Source organism: Lepus europaeus, chromosome 19 (genome assembly GCF_033115175.1).
Source record: "Lepus europaeus isolate LE1 chromosome 19, mLepTim1.pri, whole genome shotgun sequence".
NCBI lineage: Eukaryota > Metazoa > Chordata > Mammalia > Lagomorpha > Leporidae > Lepus > Lepus europaeus.
Genome location: NC_084845.1, coordinates 13,728,530 through 13,746,101, shown reverse-complemented (window position 1 = coordinate 13,746,101; position 17,572 = coordinate 13,728,530). Strand labels below are relative to the sequence as shown.

The 17,572-nt window shown below is 39.8% G+C and overlaps 1 protein-coding gene across 1 annotated transcript in view; it reads right to left on the bottom strand.

Annotated features, from left to right (window-relative positions):
* LOC133747842 (zinc finger protein 850-like) overlaps positions 1-17,572 on the bottom strand; it is a 71,735-nt gene that overhangs the window by 38,803 nt on the left and 15,360 nt on the right. The window contains 1 exon segment of the mRNA XM_062176256.1: positions 9,985-11,444. Within this exon segment, the coding sequence (XP_062032240.1) occupies positions 9,985-11,444 (1,460 nt within the window).

Here is a 17,572-nt window from a genome sequence, read left to right as displayed (position 1 = left end):
CGGCACCCAAATGTGATGGCAGACAACACAGGCAGCAGCTTAATCCACTATGTCACAAGGCTGGCCCCAGTGCTGCTTCATGATCTGGGTGGTAGTAAGATAAACAGACCCAGATTCCATTAGGCAAGGAGTTTCCTGGCAATCCCAAAGAGAACAGTAGAGACGAAAACAATGACACTGGATAAACTAAAGCCTCAAACACATATAGCTGCAATGTGTATGTGTACTATAAATTATAGGAGGCAAAAATGAGAGAAACACAGCATGAAACAGACAACTCTACTTTTACATTTAGATATTTTTAAACACTTTTATGAGTGACAGATTTAGCAGGCAGAAAAACCAATGATATAGTTGAATCTATCAGCACCAAAACTCAACTGGATGTAACACAGACTATTTCACCCAATGTTATCAAAATATGTTTTTTTCAAGCTCACAGGACATTGACCATGATAAACATTTTATGGGGCATAAAACACAACAAACTTTTATTTTTTAAAGATTAATTTATTTATTTGAAAGTCAGAGTTACAAAGAGAGAGAGGCAGAGAGAGAAAGAGGGGTACAACAAACTTTTAAAAATAAGTATCCAGGTGGGCATTTGGCTTAGTGGTTAAGGTTAAGGTGGTTAAGGTGGTAAGGTGGTGGCTGGGATTCCTGTGTCATATCAAAGTGCCTGGGTTCAATGTGCTAATGTGGACTCTGGGAGGTGGTGATAACAGCTTGTGTGACCAGGCCTCTTCACCCTCATGGAAATTATGATTTCTTGGCTGCCAGCGTAGGCCTGGCCCAGTCCTGGCTAGTGCAGGCATTTGGTGAGGAACCAGGAAACGACAGTGGTCTCTGTGTTGCTCTCACAAATGAATTTTATTTATTTATTTGAAAAGCAGAGTTACAGAGAGGCAGAGGCAGAGGCAGGGGGAGAGAAGGAGAGAGAAAGAGAGAGAGAGATTCTATCTGCTGGTTCACTCCTTAAATGGCCGCAATGGCCGGAGCTGTGCTGATGCGGAGCCAGGAGCCAGGAGCTTCTTCCAGGTCTCCCACGTGGGTGCAGGGGCCCAAGGACTTGGGCCATCTTCTACTGCTTTCCCAGGCCATAGCAGAGAGCTGGATCGGAAGGGGAGCAGCTGAGACTCGAACCAGCGCCCTTATGAGATGCCAGCACTTCAGTCAGTGGCTTCACCCACCATGCCACAGCACTGGACTCACAAATGAATTTTTAAAATAGGAATCATGACAATACATTTTCAGAACACAATGGAATTAAACTAGAAAGCAATAACATAGGAATTCCTAAAATAACTGGCGATTAAAGAACATACTAATCAACAACACATGGGTCAATGAAGTCTCATGAGAAACTGTAAACAAATTCTAACTGAATGAACATACAACTTAGCAAATCCGTGAGAGCACCAAAAGCACTGCATATTTTAAATATTGAATTTGAGTCCCAGCTGCTCCACTCTGATCCAGCTTCCTGCTAATGTGCCTGGGAAGGCAGCCGAAGATGTCCCAAGTGCTTGGATCCCTGAATCCACATGGGAGACCCAAACAGAGTTCCAAGGCTCCTGGCTTTGACCTGGCCCAGCCCTGGCTGTTGCAGATATTTGGAGAGTGAGCCAGCAGATGGAAAGATCTCTCCTCTCTCTGTAACTCTGCCTTTCAAATACATAAGTTAATAAATAAATATTTTTTTAAAATTTGAATTTGTTTATAGAAACCAAGGAATACTGAAAGTCAGTAATCCAGCTTCCGTCTCAGAACTAAGGAAATAAGAGCAATGTAAATCTAGAGCAGGCAGAAGAAAAGAAATAGTAAAATTAGATCAGAAATCATTCAGACTGAAAACACAAAAAACAATACAGAAAATCAACAAAATGCAAAGGCAGTTCTTTGAAATAATTGATAAACCTCTAGCAAGGCAGTCAAAAAAAGATGCAAATTAGTAACATCAGAAATGGAAGAGGGGGCTGTGTCTGATAGCACTGATATTGAGTATAATAAAGTAGTATTATGGACACTCTGCCTAAAAATTCAATAATTTACATGAAATGGACCAATTCCTTAAAAAAACATAATTTGCCAAGACTTACAGAAGGAGAAGTAGATTATATGAATAAGCCCAAACCTATAAAAGAAATGGAATCAGTAATTAATAGTCACTCCAAAACAGAAAGCACAAAGATGGGTTCACTGGTGAACTGTGTCAAACACTTACAGAAGAAGTTATTACAGTTCTCTACAGCTGTTTCCAGCAAAAGGGAGCAGACCAAGAAGAAACACTTCCTAACTTGCCATCCTTATCAAAAGTAAAGACATTACAATAAACTACAGACGTGTGTCAACCATAAGCATAAGTGGAAAAAACCCTCAACAAAGTATTTAAAAATGCAATCCACTGACATATAAAGATAATTATACACTATGACTAACTAGTATTTATTCCTGGTGTGTAAGGCTAATTCACTATTTGAAAATCAATTACTGGGGCTAGTGCTTTGGCATAGCAGGTAAATCCACAGCCTGCAGTACCTGCCTCTCATGTGGGCACCAGTTCAAGTCCCAGCTACTTCACAGCTTTGTGTTATGGCCTGGGAAAGCGGTGGAGGATGGCCCAAGCCCTTGTGCCCCTGAACCTGTGTGGGAGACCCGGAAGAAGCTCCTGGCTCCTGGCTTCAGATTGGCACAGCTCTGGCCATTGCAGCTATTTGGGGAGTGAACCAGCAGATGGAAGACACTTCTCTCTCTCTGCCTCTGTGTCTCCATAACTCTACTTTTCAAATAAATAACTAAATCATTAAAAAATCAATCACTGAAATCCATTACATCAGCAAGCTAAGGAGCAAAAACACCATTACATCAAGAAATGTAGAAAAAGGATCTGACAAAATCTAACGCCCATTCTTGAAAATAACTCTCAAAACACTTCCTCATTCACTTCCACAAAAATCCTACTGCTAACCTTGATCCTTAATGATGGGAAGCCAGACTATCTCCCCTGGCACAGAGAACAGGGTAATGATGTATCTTCTGACCCCTCCTATTCATCACTGTAGTGAACGTCTTAGCCAACAAAAGGGGAGGGAGAAAAGCTACAGAGATTAACAAAAAATCCACAAACGGGTCCTTCTTTACAGATGCTATGATTTTTGTTGAAAAAAAAAAAAAAACCTGAAAGAATGGATAAAAAAAATCCTGGAACTAAAAACCAATTATAATAAAGTCACAGAATACAAGATTAACACTCCAAAGTTAATTGCACTCCAATATGGCAGGATGAAAAACTGGATTCTGAGATTAAAAATACTACCTGCAACAAAAACAATACTAACAGGAAAATTAACGGCCAATAATGCTTACATTTATAAAGAAGAAAGAGCACAAACCAAAAGCTTAACTTTACACCTTAAAGATTTGTAAAAGAACATTAAAACTGAATGCTAGCAGAAGGAAGGAAATAATAAAACACTACAGCAGAAATAAAATATATCATTTTAAAAGAAACACAGAACATCAAGGAAAGCAACAATTTGTTCTTTGAAAAGTGCAGCAATATTGACGAATATTTGCCTAGATTGACTAAGAAACAGTGACAGGCACAACATTCAAATAAGAAAAGAAAGGGGACATTACAAAGATTTTTTTTTTTTTTTTAAGACAGAGCATGTGTTTCAGAACAGGTCCTCTTTTTTTTAAAAAAATTTTTTTAAAAAAATTTATTTGAAAGACAGAGTTACAGAAAGAAGTAGAGACACAAAAAAGGTCTTCTATCCGCTGGTTCACTCCCCAAATGGCCACAACGGCTGGAGCTGCGCCGATCTGAAGCCAAGGGCCAGGAGCTTCTTCTGGGTCTCCCACACGAGTGCAGGGGCCCCAGGACTTGGGCCATCCTCCACTGCTATCCCAGGCCATAGCAGAGAGCTGGATGGGAAGGGGGCAGCCGGGACTAGAACCAGCGCCCATATGGGATGCCGGCGCTTCAGGCCAGGGCGTTAACCCACTGAGCCACAGCGCTGGCCCCATGAAGGATTTTAAATACACTGATTATAAGAGCACTATGGACAACTATGTACTAACAAACTGGGTAACCAGATGAAATAGATAAATTGCTAGAAACGAACAACTTTCTGAGACTGAACCTTGAAGAAATAGAACAGTAACAACAAGCCCAGGATCAGAAGGCTTCCCTGGGAAAATTCTATTTTGAAGAGGCCAGCATCGTGGTGCAGTGGGTTAAACCACCACTTGCAATGCCAGCATCTCATATCAGAGTGCTGCTTCAGTCCTGACTGCTCCACTTCTGACCAAAATTCCTGCTAGTTGGCCTAAGAAGGCAGCAGAAGATGGTCCAAGTACTTTGGCTCTTGCTATGTGGGAGACCTGGTTGGAGTTCTTGGCTCCTGGATTTGGCCTGGCCCAGACCTGGCTGTTAACCATTTGGGGGACTGAGGCAGATGGAAGATCTCTCTGGTACACTCTCGTTGCCTTTCAAACTTTCAAGTAAATAAATAAATATTTTAAAAACAATTAACACCAATTCTTCCCAATGTCTTACCAAAAACTGAAGAGGTAAAAATACTTCTAGATAATAAAAGTTAAAAAAACAAAAAAACCAAAAAACCCACAAACTTCTAGAGTCTATGAAGCCAGCCATTCTGACAGAAAAGCCAGACAATCACATAATGACAAGAAAACAAAAGACGAATAACCCCTACAAACATAGAGACATACCTGAACCTGGACTTTTGAGTGATAATAGGAGTTAAGATTTTGGGACTATTGGGAATGGAATTAATGCCTTTTATACTGTGAGACAAACACGAATCATGGGCATAAGGCTAGGGTTTATATATGATTTGTTCCGCAAAAGTTCCTATGCTGGTGCTCAGTGTGGAATGCTGAGGTGATGTGGAATCTTGAAAAGGAAAGGTCTGTACTGAGGGAGCTTCCCTTGGCACCAACTGCTGCAGTTCTCCCGGGTCCCTAGTTAGTTCCCATGGTGGTATTGTTAGAAGAGAAGCCAGCTGCCTGAACCACCCTTTGGCTTCCTGTCTTGCCATCTGATCTCTCCATCTTGCATGCACTTCCACCACCATCTGCCATCACACCCTTACAAGAGCTAAGTTTATGCCAGCATCATACGCTTGCACTCCAGAACTCTGAGGAAAAGACATCTCTTATTAAAACGTATCCAGCCTCGGGGCCGGCGCTGTGGCGCAGCGGGTTAACACTCTGGGCTGAAGCACCGGCATCCCATATGGGCGCCTGTTCTAGTCCCGGTTGCCTTTTCGGATCCAGCTCTCTGCTATGGCCTGGGAAAGCAGTAGAAGATGGCCCAAGTCCTTGGGCCCCTGCACTCGTGTGGGAGACCCAGAGGAGGCTCCTGGCTCCTGGCTTCACATCGGCACAGTTGCGGCCAATTGGGGAGTGAACCATCGTATGGAAGACCTCTCTCTTTCTCTGCCTCTCCTCTCTGCGTAACTTTCAAGTAAAATAAATAAATTTTTAAAAAATACTGTTTAAAAAAAAAAAAAGTATCCAGCCTCAGGCAGGCATTTAGCCTAACAAGTAAGAAGTTAAGACTCACATTGGAATGACCAGGTTCAATTCCCAGCTGTAGCTCCTGACTCCAGCTTCCTGCTAATGCAGACCTTGGGAGGCAGCAGCAATGGCTCAAGGCATTGTGTTCCTGCCACCCCCATGGGAGACCTGGGTTGCATTCCTGGCTTCAAACTTTGGCTTTGGCCTAGTCCTGGAACTGCAGGCATTTGGGGCCAAGAAGTGTATGGGAACTCTTTCTTTTTGCCTCTCAAATAAAAATTTTAAAAAATTTTAAGTCAGGGCCAGCGCCGTGGCTCACTTGCTTAGTCCTCCGCCTGCGGCGCCAGCATCTCATATGGGCACCAAGTTCTAGTCCAAGTTGCTCCTCTTCCAGTCCAGCTCTCTGCTGTGGCCCGGGAAGGCAGTGGAGGATGGCCCAAGTGCTTGGGCCCCTGCACCCGCATGGGAGACCAGGAGGAGACACCTGGCTCCTGGCTTCGGATCTGTGCACTGCCGGCCGCAGCAGCCATTTGGGGGGTGAACCAACGGAAGGAAGACCTTTCTGTCTCTCTCTCCCACTGTCTATAACTCTATCTGTCAAATAAATTTTAAAAAAATTTAAAAAAATTTTAAGTCAGCCTCAGGTATTTTATTAGAGTAACAGATGTTAACAGTAATAGAATAATTAATACATTTTCTTCCTCCTTTTTTTTTTTAAAGTTTTATTTGAAAGAGTTACAGAGAGGTAAAGAGAGAGGAAGGGAGGGAGGAAGAGAGTTTTTCATCCACTGGTTCACTCCCCAGATGGCTTTAACAGCTGGAGCTGCACCGATTAGAAGCCAGGAGCTTCTTTCAGGTCTCCCACATAGGTGCAGGAACCTAAGGGCTTGGGCCATCTTCCACTGCTTTCCCAGGCCATAGCAGAGAGCTGGATCAGAAGTGGAGCAGCTGGGACTTGAACCAGCACCCATATGGGATGTGGCACTGCAGGCAGCGGCTTTACCCACCATGCCACAACCCTGGCCCCCTCCTTCTCTTTTACATCTCTACTAGAGGTTTTTCTTTTTGATTACCCTGGGGTTTAGACAAAATCTCATAAATCCAATATAAGTTGATAGCACCTGAACATTAATTGCAAACAGATCTCCTACACTGTTCTCATTTTACACTACTTATGCCATACATCTATTTATATTGTGTATTATGCTACCCAACTGTTTATACCTATAGTTGTTTAATATATTCAACCATTAACTCTTTATAGTAAAGAGTGATTTTCTGAGTATGACTGTGTGTGTATCTTTAAAGAGGAGCTTTATACCTTCACACATTTTGAAACTACTATTGTCTTTTTGTCTCAACTCTAAGCATTTCTTTTAAGGCCAGGCCTGTGTGATGAACTCATCCAGCTTTTATATGTCTAGGAATGTTTTTATCCCTGATTCTAACACACAGCATTCCAAGTATTTTGGTTGCCAATTTCTTTCAGCACTTTGAGTATATCATCATAGCCCTCCTCCTTTGCATGACATATGTTAAGAAGTTTGCTGATTGGCTTATGGGAGAACCTTCATGTGCATGAGTTTCTTCTTTCTTGGTGCTTTCCAAGATTCTGTATTTTGTGGTGGGAGTTGTGGTGCAGAAAGTGGCCCAAGTGCTTGGGCCCCTGCCTGCATCCATGTGGGAGACCTGAAAGCAGCTCCTGGCTCCTGGCTTTGGCCTGGCCCAGTCTCGACCATTGCCATTTGGCGAGTGAACCAGCAGATGGAAGTCCTTTTTCTCTCTCTGTAGCTCTGCCTTTCAAATAAATAAAATCTTTTAAAAATTGTTTTTAAAAATAAATAATTCTATGAGTATATATTACTATATTGAGAAAAAGAAAAGATGATGATAGCAACATAAAATGGAATAGCATTTGGAGAAAGTGACAACTTTCTAATATAGGAAAATATTTAAATACAATACAGACTTTTTACTCACAACCAAAAACAAGCATTACATTGCTTAATGTGAAATGTGGATGTAATTTTCACCAAACTGGAGGGAAAGACTGAAAGCCAGGAATCATTATCAATGAACAGTATAGTTGAAGCTATTTCAGTAAATGTAAAGAAATTATATGAATGCTAGAAAAAGGGAGCTGGAGCCCCATATGGGCACTGGTTCATGTCTTGGTTTTTCCACTTCTGATCTAGCTCCCTGCTAATGGCCTGGGAAAAGCAGCAGAAGATGGCCCAAGTGTTTGGGCCTTGCCACCCATGTGGGAGACCCAGAGGAAACTCCTGGCTCCTCGCTTTGGCTTAGCCCAGTGTTGGCTCTTGCAGACATCTAGGGAGTGAATCAGTGGATGGAGGATCTCTCTCTTTCCCTTTCTCTAACTCCAACTCTCAAAATAAATAAATGTTCTTAAAAATGCTAGAGAATGAAATTTTATTTTGACTTGTGAACAATTTGATTTAGAAAACCAAAGACTAAAACAAAGTTATATATAGAAATAATAATTGGGTAAGATTGAAAACATCACATAAAATGAGCAAAGGATTTGAATCCTGAGCACAATTTTTAACATACTTACAAATCCATAGGGATAAAAAATTTTTTTAAATGGGCAAAAACACAAGAGAAACCACAATAAATAACACAACTGGCAAATGAAAATATTTAAAAATTACTCAATTCACTAGTTAGAAAAATAAAAACTAAGACATACCAGGAGAAATATAGGCCTCATTTCAATTTTGTCTAAGTTGTCAAATGTTACAAATGTGAACAAGTTGGCTATAGGTGCCAAAACTGAAAATGTTTACCGTCAATGCTTGAACAACTAAATATTTTTGTTCACAAATAGTTGAAACCAGAAGCAAAACTACTCACTGATATTATACTAGTGCAAATTGTGAACAACAGCATAATCAACTGCAAAATCAAAAAAGATTAAAATACACTGAGGTACATTTATGTGAAGATTAAGGTGAGAGATACTGCAATCTGTAAACAAACAACAAAACCCAGCAGCTTCACATTCAGAAAAAAGCAGCCAACTATAGGTGGTGATGTATGCTGACTGCCATCCAATCACGGTTCATCACTTGAAATGATGACTGAAAATTCCAATCCTAGAGACACTCCCTTTGAATCAAGCAACCTTTCCCAAAGATGTTAATATATATTAGAAAAAGAAGTTTCAGGGCCAGTACCATGGTGTCGCTGGTAAAGCTGCTGTCTGCAGTGCCGGCATCCCATATGGGTACTAGTTCAAGTCCTGGCTACTCTACTTCCGATCAGCTCTCTGCTAAAGGCTTGGGAAAGCAGTGGAAGATGGCCCCAGTGCTTGGGGACCTGCACACACTTGAGAGACCCACAAGAAGCTCCTACCTCCTAATAGGCCCAGCTCCAGCCATTGTGGCCATTTGGGGAGTGAACCTATGGATCGAAGATCTCGCTCTCTCTCTGCCTAATAAATAAATAAATCCTTATTTAAAAAAAAAAGTTTTGTGGAAACCTTTTAAAATGTTCTTTACCATAAGATTATATTTATTTGATTGGTTGATAGGAATTCTTCATTATTTGAAAGTAGAGATCAGTATTAAGTACTTCATAAACTTGTTCAAGTACAGAAACTTATAAAAGCATTATCAAGTACTAATGGTGTTGATGGGAACATAATTTTGAAAAGAGTTGGGTAAAGGTATGTCTTGACATTTAATATGTACTTACAGTAACCTGAAGGAGTCACAGCCTATTGCAAAGATGTATGTCATTATTTTATCTTGTGTTATACTCACACTGGAATCAAGAAGATTCCTATCAATGTGTAATCTGTGATTCAGTAATATTAAAAGTATCATCTAATGTTTCTTAAGCAGACACTATGTGTTGGATAACTTTCCATGTTTCCTACATTCCAGTAACAGCAGTATAATGTAGTTATAATTATCATCATTTGCAGACCCCCAGAAGGATAAATATTTAGCATAATATCATACTTAGAGGTTTTAACAAACTGGATGACAATGACAATGGTTACTTCATTCTTGTTTTCTGTGGTGGGAGTTTGATTTTCAAGTCTAACAATAATGGATTAGGACTGGAAGGCTTTTATAAATAAAGCAGTAAAAAACCACAGTGTTTCCACATTATCTGAGTTTTCCTCTAATGTGTATATACTGAAAATCTGCGAATAGAAAACATCAGTAAAGGCTTTATTATGTTATGAAAAATACATTGTAAGTTTTCTGAATGCAAACAATATTTTGGGTCCTAACTAAAAGTCTCAAAATACTGTTTATATTCTCAGGAGTTATAATCCCACAGTATAAATTACTTAATGTTTTATAAGAATTGAAAAACATCTAAAGCATTCCCACATTCTCTTTATTCCAAACCTTTTCTCAGTATCATACATTATCTAGTACATATCTATGCCTTTCCACGGACTTTACATCCTTAAAGGTTCTCTCGGTTATGAATTTTCTGGTGTACTTTAAGACTTGAATTATAGCTAAAAGACTTCCCACAGTTCTTACATTCAAAAGGCTTCTGACCACTGTGAATGCTCTGATGTCGAGTGAGTCTTCCATATACACTATAGGCCTTCCCACATTCCTTACATTGATAGGGCTTCTCACCTGTATGAAGTCTATGATGTATAACAAGTTGATGGCCACTCCTAAAAGCCTTCCCACAGTCTTTACATTCATAGGGTTTCTCACCAGTATGAAGTCTATGATGCACCCTAAGACTTTCAACATGCGTGAAGGCCCTAAAACAAACCTTACATTCATAGGGCTTCTCACCAGTATGAATGCGTTGATGCTTAACAAGGCTTGAGATACAACTCAAGGCCTTCCCACATTCTTTACATTCATAGGGTTTCTCACCTGTATGAATTCTCTGGTGCATCCTAAGGCTCCCATCATGTATAAAGGCCTTCCCACATTCTTTACATTTATAAGGTTTCTCACCAGTGTGAATTCTCTCATGTCGAATAAGTACTGAGGCATGACTAAAAGCCTTCCCACACTCGTTACATTCATAGGGTTTCACACCAGTATGCATTCTCTGATGTGGAATGAGCTGATAGACGTGACTAAAGGTCATCCCACATTCTTTACACTCATAGGGCTTCTCCCCAGTGTGAATTCTCTCATGTTGAACAAGATTTGAAGCACGACTAAAAGCCTTCCCGCATTCTTTACATTTATAGGGTTTCTCACCAGTATGAATTCTATGATGTACTCTAAGATCTATAACACGACTAAAGGTCATCCCACATTCATGGCACTCATAGGGTCGTTCTCCAGTGTGAATTCTGTCATGTTGCATAAGGTAAGAGGCTTGACTAAAAGCTTTTCCACATTCCTTACATTCATAGGGCTTCTCCCCAGTATGAATTCTCTGGTGGATTTTAAGTCCTCCACGTTGACTAAACGCCTTCCCACATTCATGGCACACGTAGGATTTCTCACCAGTATGAACTCTTCGATGCTGAGTTAGGTAAGAGGCACGACTAAAGGCCTTCCCACACTCTTCACATTCATAGGGCTTCTCACCTGTATGAATTCTTTGATGAACCCTAAGGTCTATACTACGACTAAAGGTCATTCCACATGCTTCACATTTATAGGGTTTTTCACCAGTATGAATTCTCTGATGCTGCAGAAGGTTGGATGCACGATTAAAGAGTTTCCCACACTGCTGACACTCGTAGAGTTTTTCACCAACATGAATTTTCTGATGTACTATAAGGTCTGTATGATGAGTAAAGGCCTTCCCACATTTGTCACATTCATAGAGTTTCTCTTTGTTAAGAATTTCCTGATTTAGAGTAACAGATGGACATTTTGTATAGATATGGACTTTTCCATGGTTGATTATTTCACATCTTGACTCCAAATCTAAAAGAAATAAGAAAACTATTTTCTTCCTGGACCAAAGTAAATGTTCTACACATTTTTTTTAATTGAAAAGGTCACCAATTAGAGAGGAATACTTGAAAACTCTTTATACAGTTTGCAACAGTTATTGACAATGTCTCCTCAACTCTAATTTATCACTCTTTACTGATTGAATGTACTCTTCCTTGTATTAGTTTCCATATGAAATGCAAAAAAATATATTAAAAGAAACCATATCCTCCTTCAAAATACAATACTGTTGTTCATGCCCGCCTATGCACAGCAGTATGTACTCTTCATTGTTCTCAAACAAAAATACTGAGTTTCCATTCCTTTTGAGATTGTTCCCCGTGCTTTATTCTTCCATGTCTTTTTTCAGGCCCCCACTCACTTGCCTTTTTAGCCAAAGGTGATCATGCTGGTAATGTCCATAAGTGTGTATCAGTGAGTTTTCAGACATGGACTGGGTTTGTACTGAAAGTCTTAAAGAATTCTAAGTATTTGGGTATCTTGGGAAACTCAACTACATAGTGAAGGAATCTAGAGGAAGACTGCCAGTGAGTATATGAAAAAGAATGGAAGGATTTATCCTGGAGGATAACAACTTTAAGAAGAAATAGATGGAGACAATCTTTGTGGTGAGCTCTCCTAGTGATTCTGATGTATACTAAAGTCTGAGAATCATTGGCCCAGCAGATATGAATTTCAATTAAAAGCAGCATTTCAGGAATCCATGGATATTAATCATATCTAGTATATGTGCTACTGGGACATATGAGTGTGTATTATTTTTCAATTACTATTTGCTATTTTTAAGAGCCAAGATGTTTTCTTACTGTATTTCAAAGGAAAAGAGTAAAAGGAAGCCCATTTTAGAATTCTTAGGGAAGAGAATCCACCTTCAAAAAGCTTCTTAAAAAGGTTTTTGATAGGCATCATAAGTTGAACTTTAACAAAAAACCCACAAATTATGTGAGCTGTAGTTGGAAGTATCTTAGCTTCTAGGAAGCAGCAGCAGCAGAAGGTAGGTCCCCAAGAATCATTAGATTAACATGACAAGTTGATCCTATGGCCATAACAATAGCTTACCTTAACTGAATTTTTACTATGTTTGGGTCAAATGCTTTATCTCATCCCATTGTTAGGACATCTCTTTGACATAGTCCTATTTAATAAATCAGGAGACAGAGGCACAGAGGATTTTGGTAACTTGTGTAAGGCAATGTGACTAGTATGTGGTGGAACAGTGATTGAAATCTGTTGTCTGGTGCAATAGACCATTCTTGAACTTTTTTTTTTTTTTTTTTTTTTTTTTACAGATAGAGTTAGACAGTGAGAGAGAGAGAGAGAAAGGTCTTCCTTCCGTTGGTTCACCCTCAAATGGCCACTAGGGCCAGAGCTACGCTGATCTGAAGCCAGAAGCCAGGTGCTTCCTCCTGGTCTCCCATGCAGATGCAGGTGCAGGCGCCCAAGCACTTGGGCCATCCTCCACTGCCTTCCCGGGCCACAGCAGGGAGCTGGACTAGAAGAGGAGCAGCCAGGAACAGAACCTGGTGCCCATATGGGACGCCGGTGCCGCAGGCGGAGGATTAACCAAGTGAGCCAGAGCGCCGGCCCCATTCTTGAACTATTAAAACATATTATGAAGCAGACAGTCCTGGGGTTGCAAAGAAATGCTTTCTGTGCTCAAGATGCTCACAGTGAGATGGAGTAAATATATATGTAAACAGATTATCTATAATATGGCAATGTTTTAAGAGATATGAATATAAATATATAATAAATACACATATATAAACTATAATTTATGTTATACAAACATACCTACACAAAGAAATCAGCATTAAGTGCTATGGGGACAGTAATGGCAGAGCAAAATCTGCCTGATGCTGGTAAAGGGATTATAGGAGTAAGAGGCTATGTATTGCAAGAAGTAGGAATTACCTGTAAAAGTTTTTATCTGTGTCTGGACTTGTTTTATGACCCAGTCTTATAGTTATATTCTAGCTCTTCTATTTCTTAAAACAATAACATTCACTGTCTTATGAAAAGAAGAAGAAGAAATAACTGGAACAAATCTGAAAATGCTCAATGTTGTGAATGAGACTCATTGTGAATGCTCAATGTGGATGTAGGAACATTCTCCAAATTAGAGTATCAGTGGAAATTAATATCATAAACTAAAACACCTCCATGTGAAGACTGAAATGTAATCTCCAGGACAACTGCTGGGTCAACATGAAATAAAAACCTGAGAAGAAAAATTAATAACAAAGGACAAGAGAAACTATTATTATATGGCAGAATTTTAAGCATTCAACAGTCAGAGAATTCAACAAATTAATGAATTATCTTAATAAAAATGAAAGAAATAAACGAGTTCAACATCCCATCACAAAATACATAAATAAACAAGGGAAAGCAGAAAAGTGATAAAAAACAAAGCATAACAGGTTGGAAAATAGTAGTGATAACAAGTATGTCAAAGAGCTGGTGCTTACAAAAACTCAGTAAGTTAAGCAGATAAAACAATAAAAAGGAAATGAAAATAACTAAAATGGAAATGACAAATGGGAAATGTGATATAAAAATAATTTTGTTGATATTAATGTAATCTTTAAAATATCATGAATTCCTTTGAAAGTATAAAAATGAAATGGGTAATTTTCTAGAGAAAGCCATCAAAATTGACCATTATATCAGACCAAATATCATAGAAAAAGTTATGAGAAAATACACATGGAATGAGCACTATTTTGCACCTAAATTGTAATTTGTGACTATTAATCTGCAGTAAGCAGATGCAAAATGGTTGGACAAAGGGACAATTTCAGAAGGTGGTAAGATAGGCAGGCCTAGAAATCTTATGCCAAAAAGAAATTAAAACTTCAAAGATTTACAGAAGTGATTGGAAGAAAACTGAAAATTGTAGCATATAAAAATGACTGTGACATAAGCAACAGAATAAACGAGTCAACTATGATACTGACAGAGAAAAGGAAAAGAGTAACTTCACAATGGAGGAAATTATGGCTCCATCATGGAGCCCTCTTAAAGTCCATCTTCTAGTGGCTGCCCTTGTGGCGCGAGGGGGTTAGGCTACTGATCACATCCCATAGGACACAGGTTCAAGTTCAGGTTGCTCTACTTCTGATCTAGCTCTTTGCTAGTGTGCCTGGCAAAGCAGCGAAAGATGACCCAAGTACACTCGCTCAAGAGGCCTGGATGGAGTTCCTGGCTCCTGACTTCAGTCCTGCCCAGGCCTCACCAACGATTTTGGCCATTTGAAGAGTGAATCAGCAGAATATCTCTGACTCTCCCTCTCTCTCTGTAACTCTGTGTTTCAGATAAATAGAATAAATCTTAAAAATCCCATTTCTGAATAACAACACCTAAAAATGATTGATGAGATAAAAAAATCAACTACCTGATATCAATAAATGAGAATAAACAAAACAGGAGGTCTGTAGAGAGAAGCCAAAACTTTAGAAAGTAACCTACACTGGTATAGAGTTTCTTATTGTTTTCTCTATCACGCATGGCCTTGTTCCAATCCCAGTATGGAAGGGCAAGAAGGGGCAATGAAAGTACCAACATATTTCTTGCTCCAGACATTAAGGTAAGAAGCACTATTCAACTAGAAAGTGAGGTGGAAGTATGGAGGGGAAACATTCACAGATTTCCTAATTTTAGGTATGATTAATTCATCCCTTGGCTCCAAATGTGAAAGAAATCAGAAAAACAAGCCTTAGCTTAATGTTAAATGACACATGCACAGGAATGACAGAATCAAGACTGGCAAAGCCTTAGAAAACCAAACTGGGAATTAAACTTACACTGCCTACAAACAAGCAAGCAAACAAACAAAATATATATAATATAACGTAAATATAAATTATATAAAATATTATCATATTATATAAAATATTGTATTATATAAAATATATAAAAATATAAATATATATTATATATAAATATATATATATAGTCAAATTTTGTTGCTTTGTTTCCTAAAAGAAAACGTATTAATATATAAACCTAGCAACATTTTCAATGGGAGTGAACACAACCCAGAAGAGACCAAAAAAAGCAATTAATGATAGGAAAAATAACTAAAGAAAGAGAAACCACAAGAACAAGGTGGAAATTGTTGGACTAAAGAATATATTTTATACAACAGTCAGATAAGCTTATAGCAGAATGGAAATGACAGAGGAAACAGTATACATAGATAGTATTCAAGTTGGAATTTGTAGAAGATATCAGTTAGGGGCCGGTGATGTGGCGCAGGGGATTAACGCCCTGCCCTAAGGTGCCAGCATCCCATATGGGTGCCGGTTCGAGACCCGGCTGCTCCACTTCTGATCTAGCTCTCTGCTTTGGCCTGGGAAAGCAGTGGAAGATGGCCCAAGTTCTTGGGCCCCTGCACCCGCATGGGAGACCTGGAAGAAGCTGCTGGCTCCTGGCTCCTGGCTTCAGATCGGCGCAGCTCCGGCTGTTGCGGCCAACTGGGGAGTGAACCATCGGATGGAAGACCTTCTTCCCTCCCTCCCTCTCTCCCTCCCGCCTACTCCTCTCTCTGTGTAACTCTGACTTTCAAATAAATAAATAATTTTTTTTTTAAAAAAAAAGGAAGATATAGGTTAAAACTATTATGAAAGAGCTTCAGGAGGAGTGGTGTTGTGGCACAGCAGGTTAAGCCACTGCCTGCAACGTCTACATCCCTTATGGGCACTGGTTTGAGTCCCAGCTGCTCCATGTCCAATCCAGCTCCCTGTTAATGTGCCTAGGAAGGCAGAAAATGATGGCTCAAGTCCTTAGGTCCCTGCCACCCATGTGGGAGACCTGGATGGAGTTCCTGGCTCCTGGTTTCATTCTGGCCCTGCCCAGGATGTTTCAACCATTTGAGGGAGTGAACCAGTGAATGGAAGATCTCCCCCTCTTTCTCTATAACTATGCCTTTCAAATAAATAAATAAATCTTTAAAAAAACCCCAAAACTTCAAGGGCCTTTGGGAATATACAAAAAAATGATTAGAATATGAAGAGAAAGGGACAGAAATAAGAAAAACATCTAAGAAAATAATGGCTGGAAACTCCTTAAGTTTGATGCAAGCCATAAATCTACACGTTGAAAAAGCTTGGGGGGCCGGTGCTGTGGCATAGGGGGTAAAGCCGCCGCCAGCATCCCATATGGCACCAGTTCAAGTCTTGGCTGCTCCTCTTCCGATCCAGCTCTCTGTTATAGCCTGGGAGATTATTAGGGGATGGCCCAAGTCCTTGGGCCCCTGCCCCTGTGTGGGAGACCAGGAGGAAGCTTCTGGCTCCCGGCTTTGGATCGGCACAGGTCCACTTATTGTGGCCATCTGGGGAGTGAACCAGTGGATGGAAGACCTCTCTCTCTCTCTCTGCCTCTCTGTAACTCTGCCTTTCAAATAAATAAATAAATCTTTAAAAAAGAAAGAAAGAAAATGCTTAGGGGCTGGTACTGTGGCACAGCAGGTAAAGCCATTGCCTGCAGTACCGGCATCCCATATGGGCATCAATTTGTGTTCAGGCTGCTCCACTTCTGATCCAGCTCTCTGCTATGGCCTGGGAAAGCAGTAGAATATGGCCCAAGACCTTGGGCCCCTGCACCTGCGTGGGAAGACCCAGAGGAAACTCCTAGCTCCTGGCTTCAGATTGGTGCAGCTCTGGCCATAGTAGCCATCTGGGGAGTGAAACAGCTGGTGGAAGACCTCTCTCTCTGTCTCTGCCTCTCTATAATCCTGCCTTCAAATAAATAAATAAATCTTTAAAAAAAATGCTCAGTGACTTCCAAAATAGGATAAATAAAAGGAAAACCATGCCTAGCCATATCATAATCAAACTACTTAAAAAATAAGATGAAAATATCCATAAGAGGATAAAAGCTATTAAAAAAAACCCTACAAAATTCTGGAGCTGAAAAATACAGTAGCAGTTGAAAAGCTCACCACAGGTGTTCAAAAGCAGATTTGATCTGGCAGAAGGATCAGCAAACTTGAAGATTGGACATTTGAAATCATCAAGTCAGGGAAGTAAAAGAAAAAAAGAATGGAGAACAAAAAAAAAAAAAAAAAAAAAAAAAAAAAAGAAAGAGCCTAAGGA